Source organism: Vanacampus margaritifer, chromosome 16 (assembly GCF_051991255.1).
Source record: "Vanacampus margaritifer isolate UIUO_Vmar chromosome 16, RoL_Vmar_1.0, whole genome shotgun sequence".
NCBI classification, from domain to species: Eukaryota; Metazoa; Chordata; class Actinopteri; order Syngnathiformes; family Syngnathidae; genus Vanacampus; species Vanacampus margaritifer.
Genome location: NC_135447.1, coordinates 14,088,864 through 14,113,131, shown reverse-complemented (window position 1 = coordinate 14,113,131; position 24,268 = coordinate 14,088,864). Strand labels below are relative to the sequence as shown.

Here is a 24,268-nt window from a genome sequence, read left to right as displayed (position 1 = left end):
ATTAACCACAATCTGATTCCCAAAGTCATGAAACATTCCCGCTTCAATCCTGTAGCGTGACGCCATCACGCACGTGAGCACGCGCGCAAGCCACCGAAGGACCTCGGTAAAATCTTGCAGGCTGATCACATCTCGTACCCATGCCGGCAGGTTGCCCATTTCCGATAAAACAGCTTGCATCTTCTGAACTTTGCAATAAACCAGGAAATTGTTCAGAATTACAATAATATAAGTGTCTTCCACATCCTCTACTGAAAGAACTGACAGGCATACCATCTTCCACTTGTTCCAGGAATCCAATGTATACCTGGCAGCAAACGTTGCGCCTGGGCAAGCCGGTTCCCCCTTCCTTGCTCTTCTCATTGAGAACGTAGCGGGACGCTGGGATGATATTTAAGACAAAGGACTGCACAAGACGACACAAAACCAAGTCAGCAAGCAGGGAAGAAAAAGGCAGAAGAGGAGCAGAATAGGAGTGTCCGCCTTTTTCAAGAGCAAAGAAAAGAAAAGCACTAATGAAATTATTTATAGCACTTATTTAATAATTTTATAGCACTACTGAAATCATTTACCGGGAGAACAGTATTCTCATGTTAGAAGTTTAAAAAAATACATACAGTATATTATTAGAACGTTTGTTTCTGTTTGCCCACCTTCAATGATTTCTCTATTGTAGCGAGTACTGAAATGAACACGTTTGTCAAACCATAAATAAAAACAATGCACAGCTCAAAATTGGAGATTTTAATCACAAAATCACCAGATAAAAAAAACATTCAATGATATGCAGACTGATGTGTGCAGCTGTCATGATAAATGTAGCCTACAGTATAATTTGAAATAACTGCATTACCATATGATCAGTGGCCGTATACAAACACACCAGTAGTAAAAAAGACTCTTGCCTTGATAGATGAGTACAAGAGTAAAAATTTGATGAAAAATTTAAATGATTTGTCCCATGTTGTGATAGTAATGGCACTATGTCATAAAAGTTCACATAACTGCTGGTTAGATAATGAATCTTTATCCCCATTATAGCCCCAATTAAGTAAATTCACCAATCACACACAGAGCAACCAAAGTAATTGTAAGACCACCCTGTTTCAAACTCATGACAGATGAATCATAAGGATGCTAGTGGATTACAAAATCCAGAACTAGTTTATCGTGCAGATGTTGAATGACAGGATATTTGTGGTCATGACTGCAGCATATATGATTGAAGTCATCCAGGTCCAGGGACAGGACAAAGGCTCCTCCAAAGTGGTGTTTTTTAATGTAATCAACCTTTGCAGCCAAGGAGAAAAAAATGTTAATTGCAAATAATGTGTTCTAAACGTACCCACTATTGTTATCCCTTTATTTGAAGGATTTGTTTCTGACGGAATTAGACTACCTTTACATCAATCGAAGCTATGTCATCAAAGACAACACGGGTAGTTGATGAAGCCTTAAGAAGTTCTTGCAAGAAAATGCACACCTGAAAAGAAGACCCACATTTTGAAATAAAACATTCTCATTTGTTCGAACGAAAACTGCTGCTGCTCATAATTTACCTCAAAACGGGCCAAGAACCCTTCTGGTAAATCAGCCAAAAGGCCTCCCGCCAGTTCAATAGAGCCCTGACTGTCAGTATAATAAGCTTCTCCAAATACCCCAATTCCCATGTTAATCTTATGAGTAGGTACTCCCGCCTTATTCCAGAAGTTTACTGCAGAAGCCTAACGTATGGGAAAAACGGTTTGGGCCAAGAAAACACAGATGGCGGTCAACATGATCCATAAATAGAATTAGGTATAGATGGGCCTGATTGTTACTTACCGCCTTACGGAAGGATTCTTCTGGAGGACAGTAAGATGGTCGGCCTTTCAGAAAAACAATTTCAATATCTGACGTCATCACATTGAAGAAGTCTATGTCGCTGATAAAACACAGAAGAGTAACTGCTTAGCAAAAGAGGAAGAGGGCACATTGTTAAAATCGTTTTAAAATGCGTATTTACTCCGCAATCTCTTTGACATCGTAGCTCTGAGTAATAACTGTTGGGTCAGCAGAGACACTAACAGTCAGCAGTAGTGCGTCACATTCACTGTCGACTGCCTCCTTGTTAAATTCTTTTCGGAATTCCTACACAAACAGAAAGACGTTGCGTATTGGGCACAAAGAATGCAATTATTTTATCTGCTAGTGTCCTAAATAGTTGAGAATTTCAAGATCATACCTCGATGAGGAATGTAAAATATTCCCTGTATTTCTGAAAATCGTCCATTTTATTCTGCCACAAGATGTTGATCCCATCAAACATATAATTAGGTTCCCTCAAAATGGAGATCACAGACTGGATAAAAGTCGCCCTATTTGCTTGTATGGCTATGAGTTCATGGAATCTGTCGAACACAAGGAAAATACTGTCTAGTGGCAAAACAAAATAAGTTGTGTGAGGACCAAGATAGCAATCAGCTTTCCATATTGTCTTGCCATTACGAAGTCATTCATACTAACTAAAGCATAACTACAATGGGCAGCTTTACTTACAGTGGATCTGAAATCACGTTGACCTCCAAAATTGTTTTCAGATGTGTATTACTGTTGGACCAAACATGTTCACTTTCTTTTGCATGCACATGGTGTGGCCTGTTCTTCAGCTTCTTGAAAAGTGGGAATTTTTTTTCGTCACTGGAACTAGGGGAAATTTTAAAAGTTTTATCAATGCCGACAAAACTATATATTAGATGGGTACACAGATGTGCTTGTATGTCATCAATCTCGAAATGTCCAATCCCCTGTCGTTGGTCTGAGACGCTGTCATAGAGACACACCAGTTTTTCAGCTGAACCTGAAAGATTGTCAACATCACATGGCATTTAAATATACTGTATATTAATAATTACATTAGACTTTGGAAAGTTGCTCACAATATCTACAAGCCACTGCAAGAATAACTTACCCAACCAAGCGGTGGTCAGACAGAGACCTGCAAATTGACATACTCATCAGAAATGGTCCAGCTTTAAACACAACCTGTTTATTTAACTTGTTCAAAAAAATGCAAAATACCTGTAAAAAGAATGAGCTTGTGCATCTTTATGCTATAAAGTTACAAAAAGATCATGAAAGGTTGGGATACAAGCTTTGACTTTGACTAGAATAGATCAAATAGTTGAGTCAAGATTTTTTACCTTTTTATTTTTTGTGGAAACGATTTAATCAGTGACCAAAGAACATCTGGAATGATTGGAGAAAAAAGGAATGGGGGATTGGGGGAAAGAGCACAATTCCTTCCATTAAACAATTTTTTATAGCACTTCATTTAGGTCACAGTTGAGCTGGAGCCAATCCCAGCTAACTTTGACCCTGAACTGGTCACCACATGCAGACTAGCATTCTATCTCTCTTCAACTAAAAAAAAATCTGATTTCGCTTAATAGACATTATTTAAATGACTGATTAAATGAGTACGTTTTTCATCATGCTTGTTAACTTCTTTATAATTGTTACCATTCGCCAAGGTTTTTCCAGTTTGGAAGCAGCATGGAAATACAACTGGCATTAGAAAGACAATTAACATATTAAGCATACATCTTTTTTTCTAGATTAATGGAGAAATAAACATGTTTACTTACCAAACAAAGACAGCTTCTCTGTGCTGGTGGGTGAGCGATGAAGAGATGTTCTCATTTATATAGTTGAACAAGGCGTGGCATTTAGGTGGATTGGTTATTCCTTCAAGAAACTTAATGTTCTTTAACCTTCTCATTACGCCTTCATTGTCAAAATTGGTTATAATTGGCCAAGCATGAAGAGTAAAAAAAAACTGACCAACTGTAGTGTGCTCAAAAGACAAACTGAGAACTGTGCTTCACCCTGATCAAAGTTCATATGAAGTGTGAATTGTTTTTAGCAGAGTCACTTTGAATTTGATTTTCACAACACTTCTGTTACCTTAGTGAACCGGTGAATTGTTACCGTTCAGGTCACAGCTTCTTTATTACTGTATTGCTTTTTCACCGGTCCTGTGCTTCTTGGCCATGCAGCATGGTTTCTCTGGCCAAAACTTAACTCAACCCAAGGTCATTTATAGAGTACTTTAAATAAATCAATCAATAAATAAATACACATGAAACATATTACTAATATCTTTTTCTAGATAAAATACACCAGGTGCATTCATTTATTCCAGATGACTACAAGAGACTTGCTGTGAAGATGAACTTTGGGCCTCCAACACTATGGCCTTGGTCATTTATATTTTTTTATATATTTTTTTTTTTTCTTTCTGGAGAGCTCAGTATTGTTCATTCGGTGATTTTACCGATTTGACATGTCATCATCATTGCGCTCTTTTTTTTCTTTTTTTTTGTGTGTGTATGTGCATGTGCGTGTGTGCGTACGTGCGTGTGAGTGTGTATTCATTAGTTCACCTAAAACCTATTAAAAAATCCCGTACCGTTCACCTAAACCGAACACTTCAGAACCCAGCCAGAGCCGTGAGGCCGTCAGGAGACCCGAAGAAGGACCAAAGAAAAGAAAGTAAAGTGAAATCCAGCACCGACCAGACACCACCCACCGGGCCACCAACCAGAGTTCTTCACCAACCCCAGAAACATCCAAATTCCAACAAATCAGGGAGACCTCAAGAGACCAAAGGAGAGACTGAGGAAAGGAGGGAAGGATAGACGAAGCAGAGTGAGCCTTGGTCCTTTTCAAGCATCCAGACTACATTTGGTCGGTCTGCATCATTTGCTTTGGGAACACCATCGGTGTCAGTACGCGCTCTGGCGATACTGTACACAGATATGAAAAATACAATTATAAAATCCAAGTTTAAAAGGAAGACAACAAACTTGTCGTCATTGCTGATTGTTGATTGCCCATCTCTTAAACCGTATTCACAATTGGAAGAAGGTTTTGACGGTAATGATTTGACCGGTTCAATTCTCACTGGTTCAGCACTTGATTTGATGTTTGTACTCACAAATCAACCATGGCTTTATATTTTTAACATTAGCTCCACAGTGTTATTTCATTTGACAGGTTATCTCATCCAAATTACCAGAGCTGTGAATAAAAACAGATGTTTAATGTTATACTACTGATTATAATGCCTATTTTCTTATATTCTCTTTAAAAAAAATGATAATGGATTAGATTCATGTGCTCCAGAATGGTTGCAACTCGTAGACACACCATCTGTACAACAATAAACAAAGAAATTATTTGACTAGAGATGATTCAGCAAAAGCAACAACAACAAAAAAAACTGTGCCACAACCTTCAACCTCTTAAAACCACAGATTAATTAACATAGCACTAGCTCATTAAGTAATTATGAAGTGTATCATCATGAAACAGTATTTTCTTGTGTAATTATTGTGAGGAAACCTTTCACTTCTTGTGACAGTGTTGACTGCCATAGTAGCCATCCAGTATTAGATGTATAAACACGTTTAGTATTGTTAGTGTGTTAGTGTGTATATCTATATGTAGCCTGTGAGTGACTGGCACCCAGTCAGGGTATAGTCCACCATATCACATATAGTCCACAAATCTCAAAGTCTGCTGGGATAGAAAATATAAAATATGGATGGGTGAATTTTCAATAGTGATGGGCGAGTATCTATACTAAGCATTGGTATCGGGCCAATACCTGGCCTTATTTCAAGGTATCGGCACTCACGATGGCTGTTGATACCAAAATTGCCCTCTTGTGGCCGTTTGACGATCAGGAACTAGGAAGGTTAAAATAGAAGAATAGAAAAATCACCATTCATTTCATGCAATTTTAGGGGGGGATGCTCTATTGGAGATATAACATACAAGTATTTCTTTAAAATTATCTGTCATTGTTTTTTGGAGGACATTTTTTGGTATCATAAGTACTAGTGGTATTTGGTACTTGGTATCGGTATTGGTGACAACACAAGAGTTGGGTACTCATACTGTTTTTGGTCTGGGAAAAAAAAGTGGTATCGAACATCCCTAATTTGTAACATTGTATAGTAAAGTCAAACTGTATTTTCACTTGTTTGTGTACGTTATTGAGTTACTTGTGGCATGTTGAGGTCTTTTTTCCCCCTTCATTTTACCAAGTGCCTGAGTAGTTTTTCTTAAGGTGTCCCAATATTATAGTTGAGAGAGAAAAATAATAATGTTAAAGATACAGAACAATATAAAAAACAATGACAGTGAAGCAATTACATATCAAATTGTCAACTTTGGATAAGTGCAATAATCTGTCATGGTATTAAATGCTACAAAAACCCAAATGAATGATTTTTAACTATTCACACTCAAATGGAAGTCACTTTGAAAACTCTGGATGACATTACAATCGAGAAAGTGTCATCCTACATATGCTAGAAGTTACCTACTATGTACAATGGTCGTCCCTCTACAATACATTCCATAATTAGAGGAGGGAAAAATATGCACAGATTTTTATTGCTAAAGCACTCTGTGGTCGATTACCCCCTTTATACATTTCAAATCTTTCTTAAACATAATAGTGTTTACAGGGAAAAGGTTATCAGAAAAAAATGCTATTAACTACACAATTAACAAACAGAACTTGGTAAAATTGTGTTTTTCATCATATACACTGCATGTTTAGAAATAACTTCAAGCCACCTTAAATCTGAAATCATTTCCACTACTCCGTACTTAAAAATATTTTAAAATCAACCATGACGGAACAATTCAAATGTTTTTAACCTGTTGCCTTTTTTTTTTGGGCCTGTTATGTATTTCATGCCTGTGTAATTTCTGCCGCTATGCAGTGTGAAGAGTGTGAAACGTAGTATGCTGAAGTTGTCTTTGTGAGCGGCTTTGTTGCCTCATGCCTGTTGTGCAATTTTCTGCCGCCTCTTGGCCAGGACTCTCTGTGAAAAGCGAGCTCAGCACACAATACATGTCAGATTTCTTCTTCGTGCCTTCCTATTTTTCTTCTGTCTCAGTCATGTACGTCATTACATGGGTGCCATCCTGTGCTCATACTGAGGCACCACAGTTGAATTCAATAGAGCCTGGTTAAAAAATTGTGTTACCAAAACTCTGGTTAAACTGTGTGTATTCCTAAGTGTTACTTGAAGCTCTGTTCTATACAATTTAATTATTTGCACCTCACTGTAATTCCTTGAAAATAATTTGTACAACCACATATTTTGATTGGGACTTTTTCAGAGACTCTCCAGTGTGTCCTGAGTCGTCCCAGGGGAATACTCCGAGTGGAGCCAACAAGTCCTCCAACAATAACGACCACATTGGTCAAGTGTTACATATTGTATTTTAGCGACCTCTATCGGCCATGTTAAACTGCGAAAAAATACAAAACTGAGACTCGAACCCGGGTCGTCTGGTCGAAATTGGGGTTAGGATGAGGCTTTCAATGAGGTTGTACAGTACACGTTACGTCTTACATGGGACACTAATGGTTGAGATTAGGAAAAGGCACAGTGAGGTTGTAGACCGAAAACATGTAGTCAACACTAACAAAACATGTAGTTAACACTAAAACAATCACTGGACAAATAGCTCAGTCAGATAAACTCGTCTTTCCACCAGATGGACCGGGTTCGAGTCTCGCTATTGTTTGGAGGACTGTCTCGGTGGAGCACCACCAGGGAGGCATCAAGATGGCATCCTTCTAATAAGATGCCCGAGCCACCTCACCGGGCTCCTCTCAATGCAGAGGAGAGTCCTCACTCTGAGCCCCTCCCAGATGACAGAGAGCCTGGACACCTTGCGGTTAACAGTCGCGTTAACACAGTGCACTTCATCTCCTATTAGTCGCGCAATGTTAACTGGACATTTTCATGAATTTATAAAAACCCCAGACGCACAGAAAGGACGTAAAAAAGTGGTCTGTGGAAGACACTAATATCGACCGTTTGTATCCAGGTTCTGGTTCTTTTGGACAGGACCCACAGCTCGTGACCATAGGTAAGGGTAGGAATGTAGAATGACCGGTAAAGCGAGAGTTTTGCTTTCCAGCTCAGCTACTTAATTCGGTGAGTAAAATTAGCAGATTAGATCATTTTGCATTCATATGCTCCAAAATAGTTGAAACATGGTAACAAACCAGTATGTACAAAGCAAAAACACCAACCATTTGAGCCAATATGTGTCAGAAAAAGTTTGGTTTTTTTAAACTCCATGCCACCACCTCCAACTCAACTGTACTCTGAAAGCCACTGACGTATTTTGTAATAGTTGCTCATTGGATCATTTTGAAGGGCATCAACAGAAAACACACCCATGATTTCATTGTGAGATAACATTTCACAACAGTGTTGATTGACAAAATGTTTAATGTATGAAACATGTTATTCTATTGGTCCACTCCCCCTGGCTTTAATGCTTTAATGCCTTTCATGAGTAAAAAAGAAAAAGGAAAAAAGTCACAAACCTCTACCGCTTGTCACTGGAACTTCCCACTCTGAATAACTGTCTGTCTCTATACTGTGTGTGCCTTTCGATTAACCAGCAACGAATCCAGGTCCATCCCACCATTCATCCAAAGTCAGCTGCCTCCCTCTGCGCCTACACAGGAGAAGCAAAATATAAAATTTATTCGGGGTAGGTAAAAATGTGATATATATGTGATTCGCATTGTATGGAAGGAGACCGCATGACCAAGCAACAACAAAATGGTGACTAAATCAAGCAGCAGTGGTGTGAAGCCAGTGCTTTCAACATTGAAAACTGATGTTAGGGTTTCATCACAGGTACATTTGAAGCATGAGAGAAAGAATGTAGGATTTTTACAGAATTGATTTGTAATTTATGGTGGAAGATAAGTATTTGGGCAAAAGTTCAACTGAATATAACTTTTTAATATAATCTTTATTGGCAAAGACAGAGGCCAAACGTTTACGGATTGATTGAATTGATACTGTGAGATAAAGTACCGAAATGTGTGTACAAGTGCAAGTCAATTTGTATACATCTAAGAGTCACAACCTAAAGAATCAAAATTTATTTTAATTGTGAGGTTCTTGATAGGTAATACCAAGCCCTAAAATGGATGGATGGGTGTTTTATTATGCGTCAGTAGTCACACATTATTTTCGCTGATGTTTTTTTGTGTTAGTAACTGGAAAAAAAACGAATTTATCTGACATGTATGAATCATTTCTTTTCACCTTTTTCTTGAGAATGGTCAGGTGAGCTGTACCACGAGTAACTGATGCCCCCTCCCCCCCCTTGCCTACAGTAATAGCGTGAGGTTGTGAACCATAAATATACTAGTACAAACTAAGACACAAAACAATTTAATATTTCTAATTTATCTTACATTACCTTCGAAAAAAGTGGCATACAGATTATTTGCTTTTTTGGGGGCGGGGGCACCAAAAATGCACATATACATGCTGCAAAGAGTCTATGTAACTGATATACAAAAGCTTCTCTTGATTGAGCTGTAGCCCTTCAACATACTTCCTTGGCTCAAACCACTATCTTGCATTCATCTTTAGAAATGGCTTTGGCGTCATCTTGTGGCATTTCAGAAGCACAATAGCAATAGTGCTTATATATATATATATATAGGCCCACCCCACATACACAAATAATAGATGTGACTTTTGGATTTTGTGGTGTCAGTGGCTGCCACAGCAAGTCATTAACAAATTTTTGGGGGCAGTTTTGTTCTGGATGCCCAGTGGCTGGGTATTGGAGCACTATATTGCCAAGAAAGTAATTAACCGAGAACTATGTAGTTACTCAAAATGATTTATTTTGGTATTTGGCGAAGCTAGATATTTGTTTTGAATTACAGGCCATTCTCCAGCCAACCATTTTCCATAACACTTATACACATTAAGGTTTTGTGGCCTGTTCCAGCTGATTTTGGTCGAAAAGAGGGGTACATCTTCAACTGGTTACCAGCCAATCACAGGCACATATAAATTTATACAACCATTACCACCTAACGTCTTCATTTAACCTAAGAAATGAACTCAACATGCACGTTTATGGAATGCTGAGAGCTGAAGGACCCGGCGAAAGCCGAGCAAGCAGACTGTGCTAACTAACCACTTGTCTATCATGCCGCTGGACAAACTTTCTATTGACAATTGTTTTGTCTTATTTATAAAAATAAACTAGTATTTCCAAGACCTATGTGGCTTCATGAAATAATCTGGTTATGTAACTTGTCCTCCATGAAGTCCATCTTCATCATTTTGAGTTCAGCAATCATCACCGTAGTCAAATTTTATGAACCCTGAGAAGTCATACTAGCATTTTTCATTTTAAATAAAAGCAAATGGATGGTTGGATAAAATATAGCAAAGTTATACATTATTCATTGTATCATGTCTCAATCTCATGAGCAAAGCCAGGGCTTTCTGTTGTAACACAGTGACAAATTTTTAAAAAAAATTTTAGCTGCGGCCTGCTTTATTTCGGTGAGTGGGAAAAGGCACTAAGCTACTTCCTGTTATATCGCTTAGCAACCAAAACCAAGCGAGAGTAACATTTTACTTTTGTTTTTAAATATATTTCATAGTTGTACTTTTGTACTTTTACGTAAGGGAATTTAATTGGTACTTCAACTTTTACAAGGGTGTTTCCTCCACAAGTATCTGCACTTGTGTGGAGTTTGAGTACTTTTGACACCTCTGTTAATGAATATAGATGTGTAAGACTCCTGAGATAAGGTGGCTTCAGTCAAGAGTCAGGACATCTGCAGTTTTTGTTGTTTCTGAATCTTTTAAAAATATTTTTGGTGTCATCTCTGGCGTAAACGGATTAAAAGGTTAAAATGAAAAGAACAAATTCATTTTGCAGGGATCATGAAGTAGACACAAGGTAGTTGCGTTAGTGGGCCACAAGATGATATGGTGCGTCGGATCGTGTACAGTAGCTCTGCAGTATTGCTAGTTCATCCTCCTCCCATCACTCAACAACAGGGTTAAACTAGACTCATCAGACCACATCAGAGGTGTCAAATTCAGGTCCAGAAAGTGAAACCCTTGACACAGTTTGGCTTTTGACACAGGTATTTCTACTCAACTGACAGGTGGAGTGGTTCAATAGAAGCACCTGTGGCAAAGCCAAACTGTGACAGGTGTTACTTTCTGGACCTGGATTTGACACATCTCGATCACAATACCTTGTTCCTAAACTCCCAATCAAAATAAGTGTTGTTTTTCAATAGCATTACTTTTAAGTATTTGTTTTGTTGAAGTTAGACAAGTTCTCTTTACTTTGATCATGAGGAAATACTGAGCTTACTTCACAAAATTCATCAAAATGGCAGTCAACTCGGTGAAAGGAAGCACACAGCTCATTGAAAAGCATTGTTATTTGAATTGTTGTAATTTGATTTGTGAGGATTATTTTTTTATTTAAAAATGTGACAAAATGTAATTTGACTACTATAAGTCTGGTTTGTATGCTAATCACAGGCAAAAGCAATATGCCACGCTGTTTTGTTTTTTACCGTGTAACGGAAGCATTTGCATTGTGGAAATGATCAGAAATGCCCTGATGTTCAGAATTGTCAATACATTCTATTCAACATTTGAAAACGGCCTTAAAGTTTATTTGGATCACCAACACAATCCTTTAGTTATTAGATGATGGTTCTTTCCTTTTAATAAGTGGACAGTGTTACCAGCTCAATAGTAGTTGTTGGAATGCATTTAATACACCACTGTACTTAAATTTTGTTTTGCTTGAAGCAGGACAATATTTGTATATATATACAAAAGTTGTTCGACCAATATGGCCGTTTAGGAAATATAGCTACTCACGGATTTAGCACACGTTTAAGTTCGGCTATAAATCGATTGAATGTTATCTCTCGGGTGCTTATACGTATACAATATTTGTTTAATTAAATTTAGACAGCGACTTCATGGGGCAGCCAGTGTACTGCGGATGTTGCAAAATAAATGAACTAGACGTCGATAAAACTATTAAAAACCTCACACGTACATTCTTTAAAGAAAACAATACATACACTCTATGTATGACAACTGTTGTCTTACATTCGGGACTGAATAAAGCTAACAGGCGCGTAATAAAACCTTACGAGACGCTCACTTAGTCACTCACTGCCTTTAAATCAAACACTTTCGTTGGTGTTTTTAAATTTTTTATGATGATTACGTGACGAACGTATTAAATACCAACACATTAGCACATGATGCGGTAAAAGTACACTATCGCCTACCTTGTCAGGAGGAGGTAAACCAGACTGGTTCATATAGAGACAAATTCGACCATTTCCGGCCTGGACGTGTCCGGTGATATCTGATTGTAAGCACATTGCGACCTTTTACAGCCGCCAGTTTTGTTATACAGTACACACTATATACACTGTATAATTTGAGACGTACAATCTTATTTTGTTTGTTCTTCTTTCCTTCTTCTTAATCTCGCACCCACAAATTTATCTTCAATAATAATCGTATCTACTAAATTTTAAAATAAAAAGAGAAGAAAAACGCTGCTTGATAAAATCTGAAAAAAATCTTGTGTGGATGAATACATATCAAGCGGGGAAGCTATGCATATTTACAATAACATGACAATTAACCTGGAACAGCTAACATATATTAAAAGTATTGCCCAATTAATATTACTATGATAATACTAAATACTGACACAATCTGACCAATTGTTATACTGTATTGCTCTCTCTGTGGTGGAGGGGAAATTCATTGATGTGACCCCAGAGAACTGTAAACATGTCAAAATTATTATTGTCCAGAGCATAGGAAAGGAAAAGTGAAGATAAAAGAGGGAAAATTAGATCAAAAAAGGTCAAGTTGTTACTGCTTTTAATTTATCCAATTAGATGTCACAACAGTACGTCAATCACATGATTTGTTTTACTAAAGATAGTCATGAAATCAAGAAAATGTCCCATTTTGTATTTCAAATCATGTGACATGTTAACTTGTAAATTAAAGGCAATACAGAAAAAAATTCTGCTATTCCACTTATTTGTAAAAGCGTGTAAATCGTTGATGGTAGGGGGCGCGATAGAAAATCGTGTCGAGGGTGCCACAATTAGGAGCCCACGTAGTATCACTAGAGGTAGAACACCATAGTTTGAAAATTGTTGCTTTTGACTTTGAAGGGTCCACTGTTTTGGTTAATAACTGAGTGAAGCAAATTGACAGTGTTATGTATGGATTTCCTTTTTAAAGGAACGATCCTGTGTATATTTTTTGCTGTAAATTACTCTGTGGAATGTTACACATTTTGCTGGCCTCTTCACTTTTGTTTTGAAGTTTAAACAGTTCAGTGTCTTACACTAGGCTAAGACTACGGATAATCAGCACGCTATAGTCACAGAAAACGTATCCAATGTTATTCTATGAGTTATTCTATACTGTCATACACCACAGGACACAGTCAAAGATTTTTTTTTTCTTCATAGGTGTAAACATGCAAATCTTCATGAAGACCCTTACTGGGAAGACTACTGTTCTTCAGGTTGAGGTTACTGACACAATAGAAGATGTGAAGACCAAACTCCAGGACAAGAAAGGTATTCCCCCTGACCAACAGAGGCTGATCTTCGCTGGCAAGCAACTGCAAGATGGCCACACCCTCTCTGACTATAATATTCAGAAGGAGTCCACACTCCACCATGTCCTACATTTACGAGGAGGCATGCAGATCTTTGTAAAGACCCTCACTGGCAAAACAATCACCCTTGAAGTAGAGGGCAATGATACGGTTGAGAATGTCAAAGCAAAAATTCAGGACAAAGAAGGTATTCCCCCTGTTCAGCAGAGGCTGATCTTTGCAGGCAAACAGTTGGAAGACGGCCGCACCCTCTCTGACTACAACATTCAGAAAGAGTCCACCCTCCATCTTGTCCTGCGTCTACGAGGTGGAATGCAGATCTTTGTGAAGACCCTAACTGGCAAAACAGTCACACTTGAGGTTGAGGGCAGTGACACTGTTGAGAATGTCAAAGCCAAAATCCAGGACAAAGAAGGTATCCCCCCTGATCAGCAGAGGCTGATCTTTGCAGGCAAACAGTTGGAAGATGGCCGCACCCTCTCTGACTACAACATTCAGAAAGAGTCCACCCTCCATCTTGTCCTGCGTCTACGAGGTGGAATGCAGATCTTTGTGAAGACCCTAACTGGCAAAACAGTCACACTTGAGGTTGAGGGCAGTGACACTGTTGAGAATGTCAAAGCCAAAATCCAGGACAAAGAAGGCATTCCCCCTGTTCAGCAGAGGCTGATCTTTGCAGGCAAACAGTTGAAAGATGGCCGCACCTTCTCTAACTATAACATTCAGAAAGAGTCCACCCTCCATCTTGTCCTGCGTCTACGAGGTGGAATGCAGATCTTTGTGAAGACCCTAACTGGCAAAACAGTCACACTTGAGGTTGAGGGCAGTGACACTGTTGAGAATGTCAAAGCCAAAATTCAGGACAAAGAAGGTATCCCCCCTGATCAGCAGAGGCTGATCTTTGCAGGCAAACAGTTGGAAGACGGCCGCACCCTCTCTGACTACAACATTCAGAAAGAGTCCACCCTCCATCTTGTCCTGCGTCTACGAGGTGGAATGCAGATCTTTGTGAAGACCCTCACTGGCAAAACAGTCACACTTGAAGTTGAGGGCAGTGACACTGTTGAGAATGTCAAAGCCAAAATCCAGGACAAGGAAGGTATTCCCCCTGACCAGCAGAGGCTGATCTTTGCAGGCAAACAGTTGGAAGATGGCCGCACCCTCTCTGACTACAACATTCAGAAAGAGTCCACCCTCCATCTTGTCCTGCGTCTACGAGGTGGAATGCAGATCTTTGTGAAGACCCTAACTGGCAAAACAGTCACACTTGAGGTTGAGGGCAGTGACACTGTTGAGAATGTCAAAGCCAAAATCCAGGACAAGGAAGGTATTCCCCCTGACCAGCAGAGGCTGATCTTTGCAGGCAAACAGTTGGAAGACGGCCGTACCCTCTCTGACTACAACATTCAGAAAGAGTCCACCCTCCATCTTGTCCTGCGTCTACGAGGTGGAATGCAGATCTTTGTGAAGACCCTCACTGGCAAAACAGTCACACTTGAGGTTGAGGGCAGTGACACTGTTGAGAATGTCAAAGCCAAAATCCAGGACAAAGAAGGTATCCCCCCTGATCAGCAGAGGCTGATCTTTGCAGGCAAACAGTTGGAAGATGGCCGCACCCTCTCTGACTACAACATTCAGAAAGAGTCCACCCTCCATCTTGTCCTGCGTCTACGAGGTGGAATGCAGATCTTTGTGAAGACCCTCACTGGCAAAACAGTCACACTTGAGGTTGAGGGCAGTGACACTGTTGAGAATGTCAAAGCCAAAATCCAGGACAAGGAAGGTATTCCCCCTGACCAGCAGAGGCTGATCTTTGCAGGCAAACAGTTGGAAGACGGCCGTACCCTCTCTGACTACAACATTCAGAAAGAGTCCACCCTCCATCTTGTCCTGCGTCTACGAGGTGGAATGCAGATCTTTGTGAAGACCCTCACTGGCAAAACAGTCACACTTGAGGTTGAGGGCAGTGACACAGTTGAGAATGTCAAAGCCAAAATCCAGGACAAGGAAGGTATTCCCCCTGACCAGCAGAGGCTGATCTTTGCAGGCAAACAGTTGGAAGACGGCCGCACCCTCTCTGACTACAACATTCAGAAAGAGTCCACCCTCCATCTTGTCCTGCGTCTACGAGGTGGAATGCAGATCTTTGTGAAGACCCTCACTGGCAAAACAGTCACACTTGAGGTTGAGGGCAGTGACACTGTTGAGAATGTCAAAGCCAAAATCCAGGACAAAGAAGGTATCCCCCCTGAACAGCAGAGGCTGATCTTTGCAGGCAAACAGTTGGAAGACGGACGCACCCTCTCTGACTACAACATTCAGAAAGAGTCCACCCTCCATCTTGTCCTGCGTCTACGAGGTGGAATGCAGATCTTTGTGAAGACCCTCACTGGCAAAACAGTCACACTTGAAGTTGAGGGCAGTGACACTGTTGAGAATGTCAAAGCCAAAATCCAGGACAAGGAAGGTATTCCCCCTGACCAGCAGAGGCTGATCTTTGCAGGCAAACAGTTGGAAGATGGCCGCACCCTCTCTGACTACAACATTCAGAAAGAGTCCACCCTCCATCTTGTCCTGCGTCTACGAGGTGGAATGCAGATCTTTGTGAAGACCCTCACTGGCAAAACAGTCACACTTGAGGTTGAGGGCAGTGACACTGTTGAGAATGTCAAAGCCAAAATCCAGGACAAAGAAGGTATTCCCCCTGACCAGCAGAGGCTGATCTTTGCAGGCAAACAGTTGGAAGACGGCCGCACCCTCTCTGACTACAACATTCAAAAAGAGTCCACCCTCCATCTTGTCCTGCGTCTACGAGGTGGAATGCAGATCTTTGTGAAGACCCTCACTGGCAAAACAGTCACACTTGAGGTTGAGGGCAGTGACACTGTTGAGAATGTCAAAGCCAAAATTCAGGACAAAGAAGGTATCCCCCCTGATCAGCAGAGGCTGATTTTTGCAGGCAAACAGTTGGAAGACGGCCGCACCCTCTCTGACTACAACATTCAGAAAGAGTCCACCCTCCATCTTGTCCTGCGTCTACGAGGTGGAATGCAGATCTTTGTGAAGACCCTCACTGGCAAAACAGTCACACTTGAAGTTGAGGGCAGTGACACTGTTGAGAATGTCAAAGCCAAAATCCAGGACAAGGAAGGTATTCCCCCTGACCAGCAGAGGCTGATCTTTGCAGGCAAACAGTTGGAAGACGGCCGCACCCTCTCTGACTACAACATTCAAAAAGAGTCCACCCTCCATCTTGTCCTGCGTCTACGAGGTGGAATGCAGATCTTTGTGAAGACCCTCACTGGCAAAACAGTCACACTTGAGGTTGAGGGCAGTGACACTGTTGAGAATGTCAAAGCCAAAATTCAGGACAAAGAAGGTATCCCCCCTGATCAGCAGAGGCTGATTTTTGCAGGCAAACAGTTGGAAGACGGCCGCACCCTCTCTGACTACAACATTCAGAAAGAGTCCACCCTCCATCTTGTCCTGCGTCTACGAGGTGGAATGCAGATCTTTGTGAAGACCCTAACTGGCAAAACAGTCACACTTGAGGTTGAGGGCAGTGACACTGTTGAGAATGTGAAAGCTAAAATCCAGGACAAAGAAGGCATTCCTCCTGAGCAACAGAGGTTGATCTTTGCTGGTAAACAATTAGAAAATGGCCGCACCCTCTCTGACTATAACATCCAGAAGGAATCCACCCTCCATCTTGTCCTGCGTCTCAGAGGGGGGATGCAGATCTTTGTGAAAACCCTCACTGGCAAGACCATCACTCTTGAAGTGGAGACCAGTGACACAGTTGAAAATGTCAAGGTCCAAATTGAAGGCAAAGAAGGCATTCCCCCTGACCAGCAGAGGTTGATCTTCACTGGCAAGCCACTGGAAGATGACCATACCCTTTCTGACTACAATATCCAGAAGGAGTCCACCCTCCACCATGTCCTGCGTTTGAGAGGTGGAATGCAGATCTTTGTGAGCACCATAACTGGTAAGACCATCGCTCTTGAGGTTGAGGCCAACAATACTGTTGAAACTGTCAAATCCAAAATTGAGGACAAGGAAGACTTTCCCCCAGATGAACAAAGGCTGATCTTGGGTGTAAGGCAACTGGAAGATGACCACACCCTCTCTGACTATGAAATCAAAAAAGAGCATTCAAATAATTTTGTCTTGCGTCTACGAGGTGACATGCGGATCTTTCTGAAGGCCTACCCTTCTGGCGTAACCATCCCCCTTGAAGTCAAGAACAGTGACACAATTGCTGATGTCAAAGCCAAAATCTATTTAAAAGAACGCATTCCCCCTGAAGAACAAAGGTTGATATTGGCTGGAAATATGTTAGCAGATAATCGCACCGTCTTTGACTGTAACATTCAGAAAGAATCCACCCTCAATATTGCCCTGCGTCTCGGAGGTGGCGTGCCGATCTTTGTGAAGACCCCTTCTGGCAAAACCATCACCCTTATGGTCATGGGCTGTCACACAATTGATTATGTCAAAGTCAAAATCTATTTCAAGGAAGGCATTCCCCCTACGGTACAGAGGTTGATATTTGCTGGAGAGCTATTAGTAGGTAATCGCACCGTCTTTCAATATAACATTAAGAAAGAATCCACCCTCTTTCTTGGCCTGCGTCTCAGAGGTGGAATGCAGATCTTTGTAAAGACCCTAACTGGCAAGACAATCACTCTTGAGGTTGAGGGCAGCGATACTGTTGAGAATGTAAAAGCCAAAATTCAGGACAAGGAAGGTATTCCACCTAACCAGCAGAGGTTAATATTTGCAGGAAAGCAATTAGAAAATGGCCGCACCCTCTCTGACTACAACATCCAGAAGGAGTCCACCCTTCATCTTGTCCTACGTCTGCGAGGTGGCATGCAGATCTTTGTGAAGACCCTCACTGGCAAAACCATCACCCTTGAGGTCGAGGAAAATGACACAGTTGAGAATGTCAAAGCCAAAATCCAGGACAAGGAAGGCATTCCCCCTGAACAACAGAGGTTAATATTTGCAGGAAAGCAATTAGAAGATGGCCGCACCCTCTCTGACTACAACATCCAGAAAGAGTCAACCCTCCATCTTGTCCTGCGTTTGCGAGGTGGGCAAAAGAGTAACTCAGGATTCCATACTTAATCCTCTCAATCTAATATGTATGAGTTGCTAACCCGTGGGTGGTATTTTATTTTGAAATAGCCTGGTCAGAACCATTAGATAGCCCAAAACAGGTGCCAATACCACCACGGGGTTTTAAATGTGCTTGAATAAAAGATTAAACTCACTGACGGGTCTATTCAAATTTATTTGGCATGTGTGGTATTTAGATTTACCAAGGACAGTTTATTGTTGGATATGTTTATGCCTTTGAGAACAGCTGCAAAACCTGAGTACTATTGAAACTTTACTGGTAAATTATTTTAAAAACCCACTATAAATGGTCGGCCATCAATGTACAGTTGTTGTTGTTGTTTTTTTTAAATATAATCGTAGGTATAGTAATAATATTACATAATAGGTCCCTTACAGGAAGCAAACATGTTTCGCTAGATTTCACCGCCATCATACGGATGCCCGAAGAAGAATTAAGTAATTGGTGGTAGGCTTGCGAAGGATGGTATTTCTGAGGCACCGTAGTGCACGTGCTTCAAAATGGATGTGCGTTGAACTTAGGTTGTTGCAAATTGTTCACCATTAAATGGTACTCAATTTTACACAGTCTTTAAATTAGCTCCATCTGGGCTTCACCTTCACGACTAATGCTGCATTCGAAGAAAGTGAGAAGTAGGACTTTTCTGACTTTAAACCAGGAAGTGTGTACGAGAAGGCACCCTTGAACTCGGAAATCCCGCTTGCGAAGTCAGAAAAAAAGTACCCCGACAACCAAATTCAATGTCACTTTTCAATGGCGACCACTATGGAAGCACATACCGTGAATGGTAAACACAATTTACTCGAGTATAAAACAAATTTTATTATACGGAGAACTAAATTGTATGGAATGATTCTGAAATAAATATGCAAATTAGGCAAAATGGCAAGAAGGTAAGTTTGCTGCAGGTCAATGTGTTTGGGGATCAAAATAATTTATCACTATCTACCATTTTGGTTGTTTACTTTCACTGGAACTGGAAAAAGTCAACTGTGATAAATCCGACTTTCCTCAACGGCAAACTCGGTCCTCGAGGGCGAGAGATTTCCCTGCTCCAACGCAGCTGATATCCAATCAACAGGATCGTCATCAGGCTTATGCAGAACTTGCTGATGAGCTGATCATATATCAGCTATGTTAGTTTGCCCACCACTGCACTAGAGCCTAACGGGCTTTGCACAATCCACTACTTCTTGAACTTAATACTCTTTCATACCGATTCATCCAGGTGGGTCATTGTCATCGTGGTTACTGAGGTCAACCACACCTATCCAGGAGACAGGAGTGATACTTTTTCATTGTTTTTTTCATTCACGCACACATACAAACATGGTCTCCCAGGCAAGAAAGCGAACCCACGCCAACCTGCATTGGAGCCAAGTGACTGTAACAATCCGCCACCTGGAGCTCATGAAGGAGTGATACTGAGTTCTGGAAGTAGATTTGTGCAAAGAGCCCATTGCTACCACTGATTCCACAAGAATGATGCATAACATAATATATCATTGTAAACAATTTAGTAAGATGTTTCAAATCACATGATTTTGTGCTTAAAAAAAAAAATAGGGCATAAATAAATCATGCAGTCAATATGAAAAACAATTTGTGTAACTTAACAGCATTATTTATTTTTGAAAGGGTTGTAATTTTTGTTTTTGTTACCTTACATGTTTATGAATTTCAATTTCTACGCTGATTTCTTAAAAATGCATATTATATATGATACTAAGGAGTTGCTTTTTAAAGCGTTTTAGCAAAGCGTTGGTTGGCGTTACCTGCACTGGTGTTGACGGGTGTTCCGAATATATTGACAATTAGAATCAGTTTGTGGAACGAGAATTACTGTTTTTGACAACAACCCATCTAAAACGATTGTTTGCAGTAATATATCAAATGACACTATTTCTTGATAGCTAATAGTAGTACAGTATATCAAACGACACTATTTCTTGATAGGTCATAATTTTTGCCCAAAGTTGCATGATAGGACACAATGCGATTTATGTACAGGCAGTTGTTTGGGCAGCTCTCGGTCTCGGTAAGGGTCCTTTGACTGGAGGTGACATTCAGTCAGCTACCCGCAGTCGGTCATACAGCGTGCGTCGATTACCGTCTCAAAATGGCACAGGCAGTGCAAAAGCTGGTTGCTAAAGTACCATCTTTGGTTGGCGGTAAGTTTTTGTTGTTTTATTGGTTTAATAATACGTCTCCGCTTATGATTCGCTATTAGGTTTATCCATGTCCGTTGAGTTAGCACGACCAAGATCGTCTGGTCGATAACTAAATAAATTGTGTCAAAGTAGTTATTACGAGTTGACGCGCAATGTTTTTGCCACAAGTCTTTTTTATGATTAAATAGATCGTTGCGGATCTGTTAATAGTTGTTGGTTGCTGGATGATCATTTACGGTGGGAAGTTCAGCGCTAACGTTAGCATTGCTAGCCGGGTTCTGTGCATTAGCTGTCGTGTTTGCTAATCGTGTATGCTCATCTCTCAGCCGCTGTCACCTACTCCAAACCTCGGCTAGCAACCTTCTGGTATTACGCCCGCGTTGAACTTGTTCCACCCAGCCCAGCCGAGATTCCCAAGGCCATCGAGGGGGCATCCAACATTATCAAGGCTTTCCAGGCAGGCCGCCTTGGACAGACAACAGTGAAGGTGCGTTCAAGTGCCAAAGAAAAATACTCTATTATTGAAAGAGACTGTTAGTTTGTATTGTTAACAGCAATGCCACCCATAACATCTGGACGCCTGCACAATGTGAGATCCTATGTAAGAGCTGTGTCAGTTTTTACAGTGATAGCAAAGCACATAAACAAAAGACCCCGTCGAGAGCTGCCGGGTAAAGTTTTTGATTGAATTCAAATGCGGGTTGTGTTTTTGCTTAATTTGTAGTTGCGTTCAAGTGGCTCATTTGTGCTATTATAACAGCATTATATTCCTTGGGAATCGCCAACTTTCACCTATTCAGTAAATTTAGTACTCCACACTTTATTTAAAAATATCAATAGGCTCCCACATAATAAATGATAATGTACATAAGTATTCACAATTTCACAGCTTTTTCTATGCACCTTAAAACAGCTGAAGTGCATCATGCTATACATCTTGCTTAAAGTCCTCTTGTGGTAAATCCAGTTCATTGGACATGACTTGGAAAGCATAGACCTGTCTGTATTAGATCCCACAGTTATGCATGTCAGAGCACAAATCATGCGTGACATCAAAAGGTATTGTGTGTAATTTTTAAATGATTGTCTTGAGGTTACTGCTGCTGCTTTGGAGGTCAAAATGAGCACAGAGCTTGCCATCAAACGTAAATGGAAGACATTTGCTCCCACTTCCCCCCCACCCCCACATTTTCGTAATTGAGAATTTTGAGGTAACAATTATTCCGTTTTGAAATAAAGTTGTAACCTCAAAAATATTTCAGTACGGTAAATATATTGTTTGGCCAGTAATATGTAGACACGGTGTTCTCAAAATTCACAACTTGTATTATTTGAAAGAAAGACAACGTGCTTTTTTTGGGGGGGGGTGGACAATCACTGCAGCCCAAGTCCACCAGAGACAGTTATCGGGCAATGTGGGAAATAACAGTAATTATGTGTAGTTGTCTTGCACCTGCCTAACAGTTCTGAATAGGGGTGTTAGAAAAAATCGATTCGGCAATATATCGTGATATTACAGCGCGCAATTCTATTTTAAACATCAATTTTTGGGCGGAATATTCAACAAAACGTCTTACTTAGGGTTAGGATTCACACATTAAGCATGGAAGAATGTTATATTAATGAAACATTAAGCCTTGATATTTTATTTCAGTGCTGTTCAAACATGATACAGACTGCAACCTGTTAAATGCAGTGGTTCATTTTCAGATAAATAAATACATTTTCATAAAAATCTTGCAGTGTTCATGTACAAGTTTACTGATTAGTATTTTCTAAATTTGAGTTAAAAAATCGCAATAATCAATTTATAGATTCGCATCGGGATTAAACGTTATCACATCGTGAATCACGATAGGATGATGATACCTCAAGGAGTGTATTGACACATTACACAAACTGTATTGACACTGTGTTGGTCACTCAATAGTGACCTCTGCTGTAGATCTAAAATCATTGCAGATAAACAAAATGAAAATAAGATGGTAAAACGTGCATGCTGTAAACCTTAATATTAGCTTATGAATTTATATTTATAAATTAAATTTAATAAATTTTATTTATTCACTTGCTAGTCTTTTACTTAAAATATGATCTCATCTTTGTATAATTTCAGTTGGTCCATTTGCCTGCTGAGTTAAGTTGTTTGTTAGATGCTCATATGAGTTGGCTTGTAAAATATAGCAAATTTGTATGTAATAAAATAAAAGTTAAAATGTTTAACTTCTGTATGGGATTTTGTTAAAAGTTTTAAACCATATGTAATAACACACTAAAAACAGATTGTCATACATTTTTATTGAGAATGAAAAGTTTTTGAAGTGTGATTGCTCCAAGGTGAGTAGACACATTTAATAAAAAAAAAATAACAGTAAACAATGCCCAAAGTAGGGAAAGATTTACCTTATGTGTCGTCAAAAGATCAAAATGATTCCAGACTTGTGAAAATTTTCTAGAACGATCCATGAGTGGAAGCAAACAAAAATCCAACAGGTACAGGTAAATTTACAGCAACAGCAAACAGTTTAATCTCCATCCAACAAACACGCAACATGTTGATACAGTTTGTCTACCTATAAATACAATTTGGCGCGGCACATCCAAACGACACACTTCCTGTATCGGTCACGTGATTTTTTTATTAAAGCGATACACGCGCCGTTACGGGGTTTCACACTTGCGCACTCGGCACAGTACTGGTGTTGTTCGTCCCATCACTAATCGTGACCTATGAATCGTGATACAAATCGAATCACCAGGTACTAGGCAATTCACACCCCTAGTTCTGAAGTTCATTGGTGCTCTTGCTTCTTTCTTCATTCCAAAATCATGCAAATTATTTCACTTTCATGAGCCCCAAAACACCGGACATGTCTAAAATTGTAGCAATACTTATTGTGTCTTCTTTAGCATATTCAGTATTGGAGTAATTAAAAGGAATCACTGAATAAATTACATTTTGATAATTTGATATTTTAACGGAATTAGTAAAGATGTTGTTTTACATTTTTAAAATAATCCTCCCAATAAAATAAGGACGGGCCGTTTGGGTATGTTTTTCAGAGGCCTAAAATTGAGCACATCTGACATTTACGTTGAAGCTTGTGATTTGTGTTCTGTCTTAATCTTATTTTTGTGATACATTGATCAAGCAAAATGTTAAATTATTAATTTGAATGTGTTTTTCCGTCTTTACAGGATGCTATAAGGAATGGGCTGGTGGCTACGGAAGTACTGATGTGGTTTTACATTGGAGAGTGCATTGGAAAAGGAGGAATTGTTGGCTATGATGTCTGAACTTTTGGACTGTCGTTTTTCTTTTCCTCTTGAGCATTGTATGCTCTACGCCCTACAAAATGTTTGGGAACAATAAATGGATATCTATTATTACAAAAACAAATGT

General features: G+C 39.9%; 3 protein-coding genes across 6 annotated transcripts; 2 read left to right on the top strand and 1 right to left on the bottom strand.

Moving 5' to 3' along the window:
- Positions 1-729: 729 nt before the first annotated feature.
- LOC144035858 (acidic mammalian chitinase-like) lies at positions 730-8,555 on the bottom strand. Of its 4 annotated transcripts, none has more exons than XM_077545894.1 (12): positions 8,408-8,555; positions 3,627-5,732; positions 3,183-3,228; positions 3,061-3,092; positions 2,951-2,977; positions 2,539-2,839; positions 2,225-2,390; positions 2,006-2,130; positions 1,825-1,924; positions 1,560-1,724; positions 1,400-1,483; positions 730-1,290 (listed from the first exon to the last, which is right to left on the bottom strand). In XM_077545894.1, exons 2-12 carry the CDS (start codon positions 3,679-3,681, stop codon positions 1,138-1,140), a joined length of 1,254 nt encoding a protein of 417 aa, XP_077402020.1. In that variant the 5' UTR covers positions 3,682-5,732; positions 8,408-8,555; the 3' UTR covers positions 730-1,137. The 4 variants fall into 4 exon arrangements, with proteins under 4 accessions (XP_077402020.1, XP_077402019.1, XP_077402018.1 ...); XM_077545893.1 differs by having other exon boundaries at positions 3,183-5,193; positions 5,681-5,732; XM_077545892.1 differs by lacking the exon at positions 8,408-8,555 and adding an exon at positions 8,108-8,215 and having other exon boundaries at positions 3,183-5,732.
- Positions 8,424-18,826, top strand: LOC144035855 (uncharacterized). Its single transcript, XM_077545886.1, has 2 exons — positions 8,424-8,577; positions 13,397-18,826. The coding sequence occupies exon 2, from the start codon at positions 13,405-13,407 to the stop codon at positions 18,679-18,681; it is 5,277 nt and encodes a 1,758-aa protein (XP_077402012.1). The 5' UTR covers positions 8,424-8,577; positions 13,397-13,404; the 3' UTR covers positions 18,682-18,826.
- Positions 18,827-20,696: 1,870 nt separating this feature from the next.
- Positions 20,697-24,265, top strand: atp5l (ATP synthase, H+ transporting, mitochondrial F0 complex, subunit g). Its single transcript, XM_077545895.1, has 3 exons — positions 20,697-20,865; positions 21,192-21,352; positions 24,064-24,265. The coding sequence occupies exons 1-3, from the start codon at positions 20,814-20,816 to the stop codon at positions 24,160-24,162; spliced, it is 312 nt and encodes a 103-aa protein (XP_077402021.1). The 5' UTR covers positions 20,697-20,813; the 3' UTR covers positions 24,163-24,265.
- The last annotated feature ends 3 nt before the right edge of the window (positions 24,266-24,268 follow it).

Excerpts from the sequence above, each read along its gene's own strand:
- LOC144035858 (XM_077545893.1), bottom strand. The coding sequence starts at position 3,313 with ATGAAGTGCTATAAAAAATTGTTTAATGGAAGGAATTGTGCTCTTTCC. Across the intron at positions 2,978-3,060 it reads CAAGCTCATTCTTTTTACAG|GTCTCTGTCTGACCACCGCT; the intron begins GTATTTTGCATT and ends GTCAATTTGCAG. Across the intron at positions 1,291-1,399 it reads TAGCTTCGATTGATGTAAAG|GTTGATTACATTAAAAAACA; the intron begins GTAGTCTAATTC and ends TTGGCTGCAAAG.
- atp5l (XM_077545895.1), top strand. The coding sequence starts at position 20,814 with ATGGCACAGGCAGTGCAAAAGCTGGTTGCTAAAGTACCATCTTTGGTT. Across the intron at positions 20,866-21,191 it reads AGTACCATCTTTGGTTGGCG|CCGCTGTCACCTACTCCAAA; the intron begins GTAAGTTTTTGT and ends CTCATCTCTCAG. Across the intron at positions 21,353-24,063 it reads TTGGACAGACAACAGTGAAG|GATGCTATAAGGAATGGGCT; the intron begins GTGCGTTCAAGT and ends CCGTCTTTACAG.
- LOC144035855 (XM_077545886.1), top strand. The coding sequence starts at position 13,405 with ATGCAAATCTTCATGAAGACCCTTACTGGGAAGACTACTGTTCTTCAG.